This window comes from Stegostoma tigrinum, chromosome 20 (genome assembly GCF_030684315.1).
Source record: "Stegostoma tigrinum isolate sSteTig4 chromosome 20, sSteTig4.hap1, whole genome shotgun sequence".
Taxonomy (NCBI): domain Eukaryota; kingdom Metazoa; phylum Chordata; class Chondrichthyes; order Orectolobiformes; family Stegostomatidae; genus Stegostoma; species Stegostoma tigrinum.
In genome coordinates, this window is record NC_081373.1 from 26,199,303 (window position 1) to 26,216,080 (window position 16,778).

General features: G+C 38.3%; 2 protein-coding genes across 5 annotated transcripts in view; one reads left to right on the plus strand and one right to left on the minus strand.

Moving 5' to 3' along the window:
• The window catches only part of inpp5f (inositol polyphosphate-5-phosphatase F), a 189,579-nt gene extending 184,432 nt beyond the window's left edge, over positions 1 to 5,147 (plus strand). For all 3 annotated transcript variants that reach the window (XM_048551468.2, XM_048551469.2, XM_048551471.2), the window contains one exon: positions 2,350 to 5,147. In XM_048551468.2, the coding sequence (XP_048407425.2) occupies positions 2,350 to 3,514 (1,165 nt within the window). In that variant the 3' untranslated portion in view covers positions 3,515 to 5,147. The remainder of the gene's footprint in view (positions 1 to 2,349) is intronic.
• A 1,453-nt stretch (positions 5,148 to 6,600) lies between these two features.
• mcmbp (minichromosome maintenance complex binding protein) overlaps positions 6,601 to 16,778 on the minus strand; it is a 37,059-nt gene continuing 26,881 nt past the window's right edge. For both annotated transcript variants that reach the window (XM_048551473.1, XM_059653050.1), the window contains 5 exons: positions 13,800 to 13,965; positions 12,598 to 12,731; positions 10,955 to 11,119; positions 10,776 to 10,864; positions 6,601 to 9,467 (listed from right to left, as the gene is read on the minus strand). In XM_048551473.1, the coding sequence (XP_048407430.1) occupies positions 9,341 to 9,467; positions 10,776 to 10,864; positions 10,955 to 11,119; positions 12,598 to 12,731; positions 13,800 to 13,965 (681 nt within the window). In that variant the 3' untranslated portion in view covers positions 6,601 to 9,340. The remainder of the gene's footprint in view (positions 9,468 to 10,775; positions 10,865 to 10,954; positions 11,120 to 12,597; positions 12,732 to 13,799; positions 13,966 to 16,778) is intronic.

Below are 16,778 nucleotides of genomic sequence, written 5' to 3' on the forward strand. Positions count from 1 at the left end.
CTTCAAACTTCTGTAGTAGCTTTCTGCCATCCAATAATAGTCATGTCATTAGATAGACTAAATAGCCAGTCTCAGTGGAAAAATTCTTTTAAATACAGCAGGAAGTAAAATTCACTTGTTATCCTTTCACTTTTTCAAATATTGGGATAAAGATTGGGCTTAAGATGGAAGTTGACATTTTAAAAAAAAATTTAAACGAGTTTATATTTAAAATGTAAGGGTTTTTTATCATGGGGCTTTGCAGGACTACAGAGATTATCAATAATTGTGACCTGGTATGCTGTTTTAAAGTCTCATTTACACTGCATTCAACAAGCTGTTTTTTTGGGATCTTTAACTAAATGTGAAAAGTGGCAACATCACCATCTATTCAGATTGGTTTTTCACTTTTGGAGTTTTCACCACATGGGGTAGTGGGGAATTACAATTGGCTTTTCACCAGTGTAAATGTGAATGTAAATCTGTACATTGCAGGCACCAGAGATTTGTCACTTTGCGTGGCTGTAATGACGAAAGATGGAGGATTCTCAGATAGCAATCACAGAATCAGGGCAGTCATTTTTAAGCTTGATTTCTTGTCAGACTCTTCCTGAAAACCTGATTTTGATGCTTAAAACTGTTTATTCATGTCACTTCTCAGCCATTTTTCTAATCTCTAAGTGATGGAAAAAGTCAAATTGTTGTAGTTCTTTGTCTGTTTAAACAAAAGTTGTGTTTTCTGATTGAGGATAGTGGGTTTTATAAGCATACCGGAAGGAATTTTGTAATGTTTTCCAGGTTCATTAAAGTACATTTCTAATTTTGAAGTCAGTGTAACATCTGGCAGCAATAACAATGTTGTGGTTATTCATGGTAACATGGTGATTTAACTGTAAACTTCTGAAAGTCACTTTGAAATAAAAAAGCTGTGAAGTTTGCAATTGGGCATGTAGCCTTCATTCTACCAGGACACTCTACAATGGTGTAAGAACTATGCAAGAGTGTCCACCAAGGCAATGGAGCTGACTCAATCAGACAGTAATCTAATAAAGATGATTTGTCATCCCTGAATGGTATCATTGTAAAATGATGGCAGTTATAAGTCTTGAACATTTTTTTGAATCACTTTCACAGCATATTAGCCCAATTACCTCCAAAAGTAGTTTTTTTACTATTTTAGGAGCGGAGGAAGGATTTTTAAATAGTGCAAACTCAGTTTTAAGTTCAGTTTTTTCTGTAGGTAAGGTTTTCTAGTTCTGTAATTACAGGTAATTGTTAATCTATATCAGCTACATCCATCTGTCTGAAATGCTTGAGCCCTCTACATGATTCCTTAATGGTAGACGGTCATAACTGTAATTTCTAACATTTATGATGTCATTGGAGTTCCACAAAAGAACTTGTTGCTGTCTCTTTGTTCACTGGATGTGGCTAGTAGCACTTATTGCCAATTTCTAATTCCACTTGAGAAGGCTGAGATGTTGAGCTGTTGCCTTTAAGTAATAGTACCTACAGGTACTATTAGTTGACCAAAAGTTGACAGTGTTATTAGTCAGGTATTCCATGATTTTCAAACAGTACTAAAGGAACATTTCCAGTTTGGGGTAGTGAGTAATAGGGAGGGGAACTTTTGTGTTCCCATGTGGTCTTTTATTTTAATGATCTGATCCATCTCATTTGACCATAGCTCTCATGAAAGAGCTAGTCCAGTGTTAAAAGGGAAGGGTTCACCTCAGGCCAGTGTAGAAACAGGTTATCTGGTGGCTGTCTTTCCCAATGAAATGTATTTGGTTGATGAATGTTCCCTACTTCCAACATGGTTGCTTTCTGTTCAGATTGGAATCTTGTTTCTCATCTGTCTCAGGAATCCGTGAGTTAAATATTTTTAGAAGATAGGGAGAACTTGATCAGTTTTCTGAAGTCAGTCTTGCAGTTTACATGTCAGGCATGATGTTGTGTTTGCAGCTTGTATTATTTTGAGTGGTCAGATTGTTGCCAGTCACTGAATTGTTGAAGAAATGTCCCTCCATATGTACTAATGTCCGGGGAGGTGGGACGTGATTTCTTTTCCCAAAGAAACCCATCTCGTTTGCTTGGGACTTCATTTCTTCTTGAAGCCCTTACAACAAACTGTTGGATTTGGTATTGAAATGCAATTCTACCTAAATTTAAACAATCTAGTTTGGCACAGCCCACTCAAGTGAAGGTAAAGTTGATATACTGACTACTGCAAAAGTTTGCAGTGCAAGTTTATTAATGTATTCTTTTAACTGCTCGGTTTGTCTTGGCTTAGAGGTAATGTAGTAATATTTTTGAATAAAGCTTTTTTTGACTGTGAAGGGAGTGAGTGAATTCTACATTGTCTTGCAGGAAGCACAGTAAACCACATGAAGATATCCTTGGCATCCGATCCAAGAGTCAGGCTTCAAGCAGTACAAGCTTAACTCAAGGCAAGAACTTCCTCATGAACAAGTTTTCTTCTCTCAATCAAAAAGTAAAGCAAACAAAATCCAATGTGAGTATTGGAAGCCTTCGCAAACTTGGCAACTTTCCAAAGCCAGAGATGAAGGTCAACTTCTTAAGACCAAACCTGCGAGTAAATCTGTGGAAGTCTGACAGTAGCTTGGGGAGCTCTGATTCACCAGTGGTAGTCTCTAAAGATGATTCTGATTCTGACATAGAGATCTCTTCCAACTCGGACTCTTTTGCATCAGATGGTTTCCTCTCCAATTCAAAATCAGATGATGAATGCCAGCTGACAGATTCTGAAGATGTCGGGCAGTGCGATTATGTTCTTCCCAGTTGTGGTATTGTTGCTACAGGACCTCGGTCACGATTAGGAAGTCGATCGCAATCTATTAGCAGTTCAGATTTTAGTATTCCAAGTAATCCTTCAGAAATGCACATAGCTCAGTGTGATTCTGAACATATGAGTAAAGACATGATTAATGTCCAGCTCTCTGGCAAAGCACCAAATGCAGATGAAGGTATCCTGGTGGATTTCAACACTCCCACTGATGTTTACTGTCACCAGTTTATCCAAGATGCACAGCACAAAGATCCAGAGGCTACTGCTGGAATCCGTGCTTTCCATCAGCAACAACTAGAGCAAAGCAATACCATCTTGGGCAGCAAGTCTAAATCTGAACCAGAGATGGTGGAACCACTTTTATCAAGACCCTCCCAGCTGGATGTACCCTCAGCTACCTCGAATCAATCGCTACTTTCAATAGAACCTGCTGTGTCATCTGATAACAACAGTTCAACCTGTGTACTCCATTCACCTGAAGTGGAAGCTAGTTTACAAGCAACTCCATCAGCAGCAGATGACTCGGGGAGCAGGGCTGTTTCACCATTTGCTAAGATCCGAAGCTCTATGGTCCAAGTAGCAAGCATGACCCAAGCAGGACTGATTCAGGGGGTAAACTTTGCAGTGGGAAAAGTTCAGCGCACTCCTGATAGTGGAAACGAAGGGCAGCATCCGCAACTGACCGATATGTTTACACAGTGTCGGACCAGGATAATCCAAATTTAGCTACTGATGGGTCCTTTCCAACCTTGACTAGATCTAATATTTTTTAAGTTATGACCCAAGACCAGGTGCCCTTTAAAATGATCCGTAATTTTGTATGCTGCCTTTAACAAGGCATTTGAGGTTTTTTGACGGTCACTGTAAATGAATCTGGGTAATCCTGGATCTTTTTGTTTAAGCTACTGCAGCACTAACTACTGAACAGGCCAATGTGCAATATTTAATTGTGGTAGTATATATTAGGCCAGGGCCATTTGTAACCCTAGTTAACTGTAATGGGCTAACCCAAAATGTTCCAGATGGCTTTATCTACTGTATAACTAGAGAGGAGTTTTTATGCTACATGTAACAACCACATCATGCCACACAACTTAAGAACTTGCACTTAGTTTGTGTTGCACTGAATTTTATTAGTGGGATAGTGAAGTGTATTTTGACCTAGTTGTCTTCTCTGCCATACAGGGCAACTGCCACAGGTTGGGGCGAATAGTTTAGACTGAACAAAGCACTCCATAAAGACGTTTCAGTTTATTGATATCAGCTCAAATTCAAGGGACTTCAATATCTTGATAATTTCACTGAAGTATTACACTGTTATCTAAATTACCAAGAAAATGAGTATTACTTTCCTTGATTGTCTCATTACTGGAAAAAAGTGTCCAAATGAAAGTTACCCACAGCTAAGTGAAGGGGCTTGGGAAAGCTTGACTTCAATCTGATGTAGCATTAGTAGGATCCTATAGCTAGTGCCTGTATTTTCCATAGATGTACTGTAGCTAGATTGTTAACGTGACATAAAAACCAGCAAGTTCCTGAACATTGTCTTAATTGTGATTTGATATTAGTCTCTGTTGCAGAGGATTTCTAAGCAAATTAAACCACTTATTCCTGTAATAAACTCCTGGTATTATCACTTTTAAATATTTAAATGTGCTTATTTATTCATGTTGTTTTGTCAGTGTGGTTTCTTTGGAATGTTTAAAAACCATCCACATATGCTTCAAAGTAGATATACTCCAGTGTATTTTGATGAGGGATGTACATTATTTTAATAAAAAATAAAGCAAAACATATGTTTATATTTTTTCCTCAGTGCAAGTCAGTGCTAAAATTCACCCATTTATTTAGTGATTACTGCACCTTTGAACACATTGGCTGAGTACAAATAGCCTTTGGTGCACCATTGAAGAAGACAAAAATGGACGCGACTGAGATGTAGATTTTAATTTGAAGAAAAAACAAACTAGCCAGAATTGAGTGAAATAATTAACGATTTTGGTCAATTGTCTTTGAGCTGAATTGGTTTAAAGCAAGTTCAGAGAAATGGGGAAAAGGGCTGAGAGGATGGGGAAAAAAAAGTTACATGTGGGATAGGGTATAAGAATGTCAAAAGAGGTGATGTTGCAAAACAAGAGGATGATAATGGGACAAGTGAAGAAAATAGGTGGTAAAGCAGAATCAGTGACTTACTTATGACTGACAAACTAAACCAGTCAGAGACCACAGTTTGATAGTGAACTTGAGTGTGAATCTGGAAGCCCACAAAGTGCCATTGAGTTTTGATGGAACACTGCAGGGTCCAGAGAGGTCAGTAGGAAGTGAGTTAAGAATTAGTGATACGTGACTAGTAGTTTGGTATTGTGCTTACGAATTGACTTGGTGTTCTTCAAATGTGGTTAATTTAAATTTATTTTACCAATGTAAAGGACACCACACTGTACACAAAAACTGGAGTAAAACCAGTAAAACTGCTCCACCTGGAAGTATTGCTTGGGGCCGTGGTTGCACAGGAGGAACAAAATGGACAAGTGTCATTTCCTCCCCTGTGTCAAGGGGAGTGGTGATTACGCACAGTGTTGACACAAGGGGAAGATGTTTGGTAGCATCACTGGCAGATGAGCAAAAGGTATCTACCTACAATGGACATAAATGTAATCCAACCAACTGTTGTTCAGGTCATCCTAAGTTAAACAGTGACGTATTTTAGAAGTGTTGATTTACAAGGTTGCATCGTCAGAATAGACATGAAGTTTATTTCAAATCTATTTTCTGCAGCAGTGTTAATTTCATAATTAGCCTGATAAATCTCCACAGTAGAGGTGCTCTTGTCAAACCTCAGGATGGGAGAGCTTTCCATGGTTGGAGTCAGCTAGGCAGAAGAAAAATGGTTGCACCTATTAGAAACTGATTGCATGACTCCCAGGATAAATGAAGTTTTATGAGCCACAACCTTAGGTTTGACTACCTTTTGTTTTTATTGGTGAAGAATTATAGCATAATTGTAAGGTTTTTGGGAATAGTAGTGCAGTAGCCTGGACAATGTTTGGTCACATGAATGCCATTCCATTGTAACAGCTGAATGAATTTAATTTTGAGTAAAAGCTAATTCAAGCAATGGTAACTGAAGGGTAAAATACCACCTATACCCGATCCAAAAAAAAATTCGCCACACTGGAGAAACTCTGTCTCTCTACAAATGCTGCAAGACATGCTGGGCAATCCTCTCATGTTGTCTGGCCTGTGGTGTCCCTCCAGCTCCACACAGCCATCTGAGCCTTACTGAGTTTGAGTTCATGTTTGAGTCCCATGACCACCTTCAGAACTGATTTATAGGATCCAGGAAAAGCTGTCTTTATCTTGATGCCAGGGGTAGGGTGGGAAAGGAAAGGCATGAGTGAGTGGCTAAGTGGAGACTGAGTCCAGGGCAAAAGTGGAAACAAGTTAGGCAAAGAGATTGGTTGTTTTTAAACACAGCCATTTCCAAACACCTCACTTCCTCTCTGGCTCACTATCAACAGTGTCATGAAAGCACCTGGTGGAGGGTGGATGGTGACAGGCCCACTTTTTGAACACAGCATTAAGTTTTGATTCAACATGGGAAGCTCCTAAAAACAATGATTCCAAACAAGTATCCCGACTAGAAGGCATTGTTTGAATTACTTTCCTCCAGAGCTCAGGTGACCAATGCCAATTTTAGCATCAGTTAATTTGGCAATAAGTAAGCCATAAAGTGAGGATCTTGTGACACAGGGCCATTCAGGTTCCAATCTTTTCAAATTCTGATAAAGACCATTACCACCCCAAAGGAATCAAAGTTTAAAAAAAGTAGCTTTTAATTTGTTTAAGAAACAGTAATTTACAGTAAATATCCCTGATGATCACTGTACAGAAATCTTCAAAGATCACATGGAAAAAAATCACTAGCCTCACAATTCTTTGCTGAAAATGCAGATTTATCCTCCCCTTTAATTACACGTGTTTTTGAGAGGAAGCTGGAACTGTCCAACATTTAACAATGTCACAGAATTCTATGACAATAGCAGAAACTTTCTTAAAAAAATGGCAGTGCATCTCTGAAATAACAATGGATCAAAGTCAGCTCAATGGCTTTTTTTTAAAAAAAATGCAGAAACACGGTACTCCAAATTGTAATGCAAAAGGCAATATGTTTCTGTATCAACTCTTCTGAATTAATCAAATTTATCAACAGCTGCTCTGAACTCCAAACCAACCAAATCCAGAAGTCAGTATATTTGAAAAGGTGACAAAGACTGACTTTACTCAACCACATTACTTTGTTAAATGGAGCACTGGAAACCTTGGGGGCAAAACAATCAAGGAAAGCATCTTAAGCGCAAACATGAATTTCTTGAGCAAAGCCATTACAACACAAAAAAACTGCTCTCTTAAAGATGGAGTTTTCAGTAAACACTTTTGGGAGGGAAAATGCTCAATACATTAACTTTAACTTTACTTTGAATTCTCTGGTTGTAAGGCTTCAAAGCTTTGGTGTTTACTAAATCTGTTTTGGGCACCATGTCAATTAATGCTCAAATGCTTTTAAAGTTTCTCGACAGAATTCATGACTTCATTTACTATTAAATAACAGCTGCTTGCTGAAAAGGGTCAGGAAGGCACAACTGTAATATGCTTTGCTTCAGTAAATTGTACAGGTCAGGAGAAAGGCGCTTAAGGGATATTGTTGAAATAGAAAAGATGGATGAACACCATCTCCAACTATACCAGAGTACTTAATGCCTAAATTCAGTTCCTCCAATAAAATGTTTGTTCCCTAAAACCAATATTTTCTATTAAGGGAATGCAAAACTGACTCAATGCATATTTTAAAAAAGTTTAAATTGGAACTTGGCTGTCATCAGCTGGAAAAGTTCCAATTCAATTGATATTGAAGTTTAGTCCATCTGCTATAAAAATACACTAAATACACAACAGGTTTAGGAGTTGGGAAGCACATCAATTTGAGAAGATGAAACTGGTCTCTAGACCTTTGCATGAAGTCAGCTGTGCTTGATTTACTCTCCTCCTCTGAGCTGTCAGGGCCTGTTATTATTGAAGTTTGGACATTTCTAATACAGTTCCTAGTTCAAGGTAACCACGCTACTTAAAATTGCTCCAGATTTAGTCTTGCACTGATGAATGGAAGCTGTTCAGGTTTTGAAATAAATCACAATGTTGGGGCAAAGCACAGGAAAATTGAGTATCAATCCTGGGGGTAGACCATGCTGCCAGTGGGTAGAGAAGATAGGTTCTATTGTTCTGTAATGACTTCCTTAACCCGAATTCCCGACAACTTAAAAAATACAGCATACCAGTTAAGCTTAACCATCCAATCCAGTAATACAGAATGTTAAAGGTACTTTAAAAACGATTTGTTCAGGTGCAAGTAATCCTGATCTAGCATATAAACTACAACCAAGTGGTGAAAAAATTATACCATGGAATTGTTTTAACTGATTTCCAGTTGTCTGATAATGCACTGCCTTTTCTCATACTCCACCAACTCAGATTAAAAGTGAGAATGCGTGTGTTTATAATACCAATTGAATCAAATGGTCAAAATATTTAAGGCTGCTACAAAGTTTGTGTGTCAGAGCAGGCTTAATTAGTACCAAATGATACAACCTGGCTTATTCATACAAGTCTACTAACTACTAATTTAACTGTTCACTTGTTACCAGATGCAAATATTCTACATAATTGAGTAATGTCCAAGTATGGACAAAGGGAAGGCCATTTCAGCCCATCTGCCCCATCAGGAATTCTATCCCACTGCATCAGATGTGCCAAATTGCACATTTGACTTGCAATTAGTATAAATTGCTGGTCGATACTTCACTGAATTAAGAAAAATTTTTTCGAATAGATGCAAAAATACAGTAATGGTTTGAAGGCAGCTTCTACATAATTTAAATACCCAGTAAATTGAGCACTAATATCAAAAGTGATAAATAAGGGAATGCTTCAGTGTTAGAAGTTAGCCCGAGTGATGAAACAAAAAGTTGTCCATGTTAAATCTGTGATGTAAACAAACTGTTTGTTCCAATGTCCCTGTACAAGTTTAGATCTGGATATTCAGACACTACATCCCTGTCTCACAATAAGATTAATCATTTCAAAGAGAGAGAAAGAATGTAAGATCTGTTGAAATCTTCATAGTTCACTTTTTAAAAAAAGCAATTTTTAAACGAGTACAATGTTATGCAAATGTAGTTTACAAAATTACAAAAATAGTTTGTATTTGAAAATTATATAGTAGAGGAATGTAGAAGATATTTTCACAAATGGATGCATTTAACTAAAATGCAGTTCAAGCAACACAAATCAGAAATAAAGTAGAATTTAGATTTAAGAAATTTCTAAGAAAATCTGATACAAATGATCTATAAAGAGGGGAAAAACTTGTTTTTCCTCAACCTGATGACAGATGATTTGGCAGGTGGGCTGAGAAGGAATGTAAGTTCTTCAAATTTAAATAAAGCCCACTGATGCATGTTCGATAATCTCTTGCATTTTAAAGACTGTCCATCATTAAGGTTCATTGCCATTTACATGGGTTTGCTGCTGCAGCCTGCTTTTGCGTAGAACCTCCAACTGCTTTGCTCGCTGCCATCTCTCTCGTGATAAGGTCACATGGCCAGCACTCAGTGACACCAACCTTTTAAAGTAAATTAAAGTTAGCTTTTAATGTTCTAAGCTGTTAGTTCAATAATGAAACTTTTTACCGTAGGTAAACTGAAAGGATTATTTTAACTTGAACACTTGCACCAAATTTTTTCTATCCTAATTAACTCTATTCTTAACTTATTTCTCAGTTTGGTTATCTTAATGGGATGAAACATTCAGTTCCTGAGCTAGCACTAAGCAAATGCAAACTTAAATCAATGCTTAACTGCTAATTCCTCAAAAAAATCCAAAAATGTGACCGTTTATAAGGGAGCTAATTGGGTACTGAAGATACAAGGCCAAACTCGGTGCCTTTTTCTTTCCTACAAACTAAACTTGATTATATTTTTAAGACAGTAATCATCAGGAAAGCTCACACCAGACAATACAACAATTATTAGAACTGAAAATGAAAAAAGGTGGAAGTGCTAAGGTTCCAACGTGAACTGCAGTGGAAAGACTGTCATTCTGAACCTCTTATTTTCCAATTTTCCAACTTATTCCTATAATCAGTAATACTAGATGCTTGATTTTGTTGTTTTTCAAATTGTTGATTTTTTTTCTTTTAAGATTTTGTCCTGAAGAATCTGTACCTAGGTACCTGGCACTTAAGATGACGCCCTAAGTGGCAAAGTGTAAACTTTTCACTACTCATTTAAGTACTTGTGATATAAAACTAATGGAAATTAATAAATTTTTGTTAAGCAGAGGTATTACAGCTATGAGCCAATGGCACATATTTGCAGTTAGGCCACAGATCATCTATGATTTCATTAAATGATGAAACAGACTGGAGGGGCTAAATCACCTACCACTGTTCTTAGGTTTCCATAATCTCCTTGTTGTCCTCCTATCATTCAACCTCTCTCAATGCTTAACATCCTACTGCGCTGTCCCATTCATTTACTCCTTTCTTCATCGACTGACACCCTTACAAAATATTGTGAAGTTAAAATCTTTGCCTTCATTCCAATGTTTGCATTGCAACTTCCTCCATCCCAGTATCATCCCACAAACAGTGCAAATGTTTTAACAAAGATAACAAGAAACAGATGTCAAGTCTTTCTGAAACAATGACCAAAAGACAGTGCCTGAGGAACAAGAAGAGAGGAAAGAGCAACTGAGTTTCCACAGTCAAACCTAACTTTTACTCATGCTCTCAGTAAGAGGTTATTCAGAATCTGGCAGTTTTTGAACTGAAACAGTACAAGTGAGGAAACAGAAGTGATTCACGGTGTAATTTTTTTGTTGGGAAGAGTTCCAACAAAGGAAATGAGCCACTTCATTTCTCATCATTTACCTTGCGACAACAAGCAACTGATGGAGGTCTTCTGCAGTTATGCTCCGTGGATCACTCTTCCTCATCTCCACAAAATCTTCTTCCACTGCCTACAATATAGCGAATTACAGACTGAAACATGCAACCAGCTACAGAATTTGAAATGTAGCCTTTATCAAAACTAAAAGAAACCACCAAACCTTGGTCACGTCATCTGATATACTGTAGTCCATCAGTTTCAGTAAACTCAGATATATGCGAAATTTCTTGAGCATGGATGGCACTACAGCTGTTTGCAAGTTACTCATATACTCTTCAATGTTGACAGGAACCATCTGAGGTTGTAGGTGGACTTGGCAGTCAGACTATAAATCAGAGAAAGAGTTTGTTTACATAAATTTCACAAGGCAGCACTGGAACGGACACCAAGAAAAAGAGCAATTTTAAAAATATTCTCATGTGCCACTTTATAACAACCTGCACTTTAATAATTCATAACATCTTTATTAGCAACATTCATGCACATGACAAAGACGTACATTACACAGTGAGTGCAAACGATACTTGCAACTTCACTCCTTTTGCTAGGTTGTCGCATGTATTTGTTTAGTTATGAGGTCACTATATTTCATTTTATGATATTCAAATAGTGCCTTGCAAAGCATTAACAGAAAGTAATCAAGAAAAATGAAACAAAGTAAAGAGCTCATAGTATGGAGATAGTATAAATAATGGGGAGGAGATTCAGAAGGGATTTGGGGAAAAACATGTTCAGTCTGCAGGTGGTAGGAATATGGAATGCACTGCCTGGAAAGGTAGGGATGGAGGGTGGAAACCTTAAAACCTTTAAAAGACATTGGGATGAGTATTTCAAATATCATAACGTTCAAAGATATGGGACAAACGCAGGAAATTAGGATTAATGCACTTTTAGGGGTAGTTATGGTGCTGCAGACTCGATGGGCCCAAAGGCCTTTTCTCAACTGTCTAAATCTATGAATTATATAATACTATGGAAGCTGGAAATATGAAAGAAACAGAGAATGCTGGGAAACTCAGCATCTATTGAGACAGAGACAAAGGGAATTAACATTTCAAATCTGGTAAGACTTCTTCAAAATGAGTGTATTGTCTATCAAGATAAGCTCTGACAGAAGCGATCAGCATAATAAACAGGTCAGGTTGAGTTTGTCTACAATATCTGTGCTTATAACGTCACCAACAAAACAAACATGAAATGGTAGCTGCAGTTGTAACAATTACAGATGCAATTAAAACATTAAATTGAGAAATTAATCTTTATTTTTACATTTTTTACCTCCCTGTAAATTAAGAGACTTTTATTAATTACGCAAGATATTTTGAGTCATGAATTGGATAGGGTCACAAAACCTCCAAATTTTATAGGGACCTTGAATCTATCATGCATCATGTTCAGATTGCTGGGCTAATTCTAAGATCGAAAGAGTGTTTGAGTCTTTTTAAAGATTAAACTTGCTAAGTGTTTTAGTCCACCAATAAAGGTAAAATGGTTTGTGTAAAGTTTAAGTACTTGCAATTAAAAGAAGTATTACCAGTATCCTTTAATAAAATCTGCTAAGTTTTGTTATAAAATGGAATGTTAATGATTAATGTTGATTCTAAAATCTGGAAGCGCAGAAGACTTTCTTATAAGTCAAACTTAATTAATGGATATGGCATTGATAATAGAATATTAATTGCAGTGAGAAAAAAAAACATGGATGCATTACACACAACTTGCTTAGAACAAAAATCAAAAAGAACATGGCATGTGAAATATACGTGAGTTGTACAAAGAGACACATCCACAGAGTACATGTACCGGTAAGAGAGATCTTCCTTCAGAAGTGATGAGTACATTAATATTGCAAGGGAATTCCATCTGATGGTAGCTGAAGTCATAGTCCACCTTCTGCCAGGTAATCAAATTACCAAGAGCTGTCACATTTCGGACACCTGTGAAAAATTGGCCATTTGCAGTGATCGTGTATGACGTGGTTTATATTGCAAGATAATTACTACTGCTTCAGGTTTAGAAATCTATCAGTGCAAAATAAAGTTAGTGTTTTATTATTTTGTAAGAGTAATGCATTCAAGTAACTGCAGCAGTACCTATCAAATTTAAACCAACTCCAACTAAATCAACAAAAGCTTGTACAATGTTCCCAACACTTCCATTCCTGTACTGCCAATCAAGGACAACATACCACTTGCCTTGTTAATTATGGCTCATTTACTGACTACAAAGTCACCCAGCAGCACTTTAGGACATTCATTTCTTTTCCCCTTTTCATTAAAAATTGTCTAAATATTCAAGAGTAGTAAATAGCTCCAGTTTTATTAATGTCGCCACAAACACATTTACTGCAACATAATTATATATGGGTCCAGTCCACCAGATGTAACTCAAGTTTAAATGAATAAAATAACTTTTAATGGGTACACATAACCATTCTGCTGTTTCACTGAAGTGCTGTAGTCTATTAGTGAATTCAATATTTTTAATATTTTGACAAAGGTGCTTAATAGTGCCCTGTACCTAAAGAAAAGAAAGCCTAATTCTGAGGGTCTAGGCCCGAAACATCAGCTTTTGTGCTCCTGAGATGCTGCTGGACCTGCTGTGTTCATCCACCCTCACATTTTATTATCCTAATTCCAAAAGTCTTTTCAAAAGGGCTTGCACTGGTACAATTGGCAGAAACTTGAATTGATGATTAATTCAATCTGGGGATGTAGTCAGTCTAAAAGACTGCTTTGGGTAGTTTAGCTGCTTTACAGAGAATTGTGTTGACCTCATAATCTTTAATTTTAGTCTGTTCTGTCATTCCACAAAATCTTCTCATCCTCCTCCTCTTCAGTCCTTCCTATGCTAGTTCCCAGATTAGGGGGTGTGTAAGTTATTCAGTTGTTCATCAAGGTTCACATCAGCATCTGAAACAACAACACTACTGCAGTCGAACAAAGATAGTTCATCAAGCACACTGGCGGTAAAATTTGATGCAAACTGTCAAGTTTAGTTCTGACCTGTAGCATCCAGCTGCCCTTGTTCCAATAGCGTCTCATCTAACATGAGTGAAGTGTTACTGGCCAGCTGCAGTACTCCAGTAACAAGGCGGTTTGCAGTGTAGTCTTTGTGTGGGATAAACTGCAGGGTGTTCATGTTGTTAAGAGTCATGGGTAGACAATAGGACTACAAAAAAAAACAAAATTAATTAGGAGTGTAAGCAAAGCTCCCATTTGAGTAGACTTGACAGTAAGCAATGACTTAAGAAAAATAAAACAATTCGTTAAATATCATTACCATTTAAAAAAATACTTTAGTGTTACTTACAAACTATAACGATGTGTGAATTAGAGAAAATAACACACGCTACTATTCTTAGATTTGGACCACACCTAGTTGTGAACATTTCAAACAATTTATTTTGTGATTCTGTCCAGATTATGCCAACATTTTAAAGCAATAAAGAGCAGTTCATGGATTTTTCCCAGGACAATGGTTCAGATTTAATAGTCAGTGATAGAGACAGTGTTCCCCATTGTCCTTAAAGAAAGCTGACCACAAAAATCTAGCGGATCCAGTAGATTTTTGGATTCTCTATTTTTAAATATGAATTTGAATTAGCTGCCAAGCCAAGGTGATTTTAACAGTGATATCATCATGCAGAGTAATCAGCCAATTACACGGATGTATTCTTACAGACTGCAAACCAGGATGCAAAATGCACCAATTATCGTTGACTTTGAAGCTTTACAGAGTGAAATGAATGTTTATGACAATCACAAGATCAAGGGGAAAAGCTGAAATATCAAAACAAATACCTAATAATGAGGGAAAGGGCAGAGCAAAGCACAAGACAGGCTATTCATTGTCCACTTTCAGGTTTCTTGTCTCAGCTAAAGAAGGAAAAAGACTTGGCCAGAGGCAACAGGTAGTGTGCTTGTTATCTGATATGGAAGAATCCTTAGGTGACTAGGGTTTTGGTACAAAAACTTGACCATGGTAGCTGAAGTGAGCACATGAAGGAACCCAGGGCACAAGATTCAGCTGAGCAGTGGCACTTAATAGATCTGTGCAGCTGAGGAAGTGGGACTCTGCAAAGTCCAAGAGCAGTAATTGCCCCATGCAGATGCAGTTCAACAAAAGCCCCGGAGCAGTGCTAGCTCATAGAAGCTACAGAAGCATCTGTTCAGCACAGCTGTGAATTGGGAAATTAAAGAAAGCTCAGGAGCAACAATCGGCTCAGTGAAGCTGAAGTAAGCTGAAGATTAGACATGAGTTAGGAAGCATGGACTGGGAGCAGTTGTTCCATGGTAAGGGAACTATCGACATGTGGAGACAGTTTAAGGAACAGTTGTTGGGAGTGATGAGTAAATATGTCCCTCTGAGACAGGCAAGAAGGGGTAAGATTAGGGAACCTTGGATGACGAGAGCGGTGGAGCTTCTAGTGAAAAGGAAGAAGGTAGCTTACATAAGGTGGAGGAAGCTAGGGTCAAGTTCAGCTAGAGAGGATTACATGCAGGCAAGGAAGGAGCTCAAAAATGGTCTGAGGAGAGCCAGGAGGGGGCACGAGAAAGGCTTGGCAGAAGGAATCCGGGAAAACACAAAGGCATTTTACACTTACGTGAGGAATAAGAGAATGGTCAAAGAAAGAGTAGGGCCGATCAGGGATAGCATAGGGAACTTGTGTGTGGAGCCTGAGGAGGTAGGGGAAGCCCTAAATGAGTTTTTTGCTTCTGTCTTTACGAAAGAAACAAACTTTGTAGTGAATGAAACCTTTGAAGAGCAGGTGTGCATGCTGGAATGGATAGAGATAGACGAAGCTGATGTGCTGAAAATTTTGTCAAACATTAAGATTGACAAGTCGCCAGGCCCGGATCAGATTTGTCCTCGGCTGCTTTGGGAAGCGAGAAATGCAATTGCTTCGCCACTTGCGAAGATCTTTGCATCCTCGCTCTCCACTGGAGTCGTACCTGAGGACTGGAGAGAGGCAAATGTAATTCCTCTCTTCAAGAAAGGAAATAGGGAAATCCCCAGGAATTATAGACCGGTAAGTCTCATGTCTGTCGTCTGCAAGGTGTTAGAAAGGATTCTGAGGGATAAGATTTATGACCATCTGGAAGAGCATGGCTTGATCAAATACAGTCAACACGGCTTTGTGAGGGGTAGGTCATGCCTTACAAACCTTATTGAGTTTTTTGAGGATGTGACTAGAAAAGTTGATGAGGGTCGAGCTGTGGATGTGGTGTATATGGACTTCAGTAAGGCATTTGATAAGGTCCCCCATGGTAGGCTCATTCAGAAGGTCAGGAGGAATGGGATACAGGGGAACTTAGCTGCTTGGATACAGAATTGGCTGGCCAACAGAAGACAGCGAGTGGTAGTAGAAGGAAAATATTCTGCCTGGAAGTCAGTGGTGAGTGGAGTTCCACAGGGCTCTGTCCTTGGGCCTCTACTGTTTGTAATTTTTATTAATGACTTGGACGAGGGGATTGAAGGATGGGTCAGCAAGTTTGCAGACGACACAAAGGTCGGAGGTGTCGTTGACAGTGTAGAGGGCTGTTGTAGGCTGCAGCGGGACATTGACAGGATGCAGAGATGGGCTGAGAGGTGGCAGATGGAGTTCAACCTGGATAAATGCGAGGTGATGCATTTTGGAAGGTCGAATTTGAAAGCTGAGTACAGGATTAAGGATAGGATTCTTGGCAGCATGGAGGAACAGAGGGATCTTGGTGTGCAGATACATAGATCCCTTAAAATGGCCACCCAAGTGGACAGGGTTGTTAAGAAAGCATATGGTGTTTTGGCTTTCATTAACAGGGGGATTGAGTTTAAGAGTCGTGAGATCTTGTTGCAGCTCTATAAAACTTTGGTTAGACCGCACTTGGAATACTGCATCCAGTTCTGGGCGCCCTATTATAGGAAAGATGTGGATGCTTTGGAGAGGGTTCAGAGGAGGTTTACCAGGATGCTGCCTGGACTGGAGGGCTTATCTTATGAAG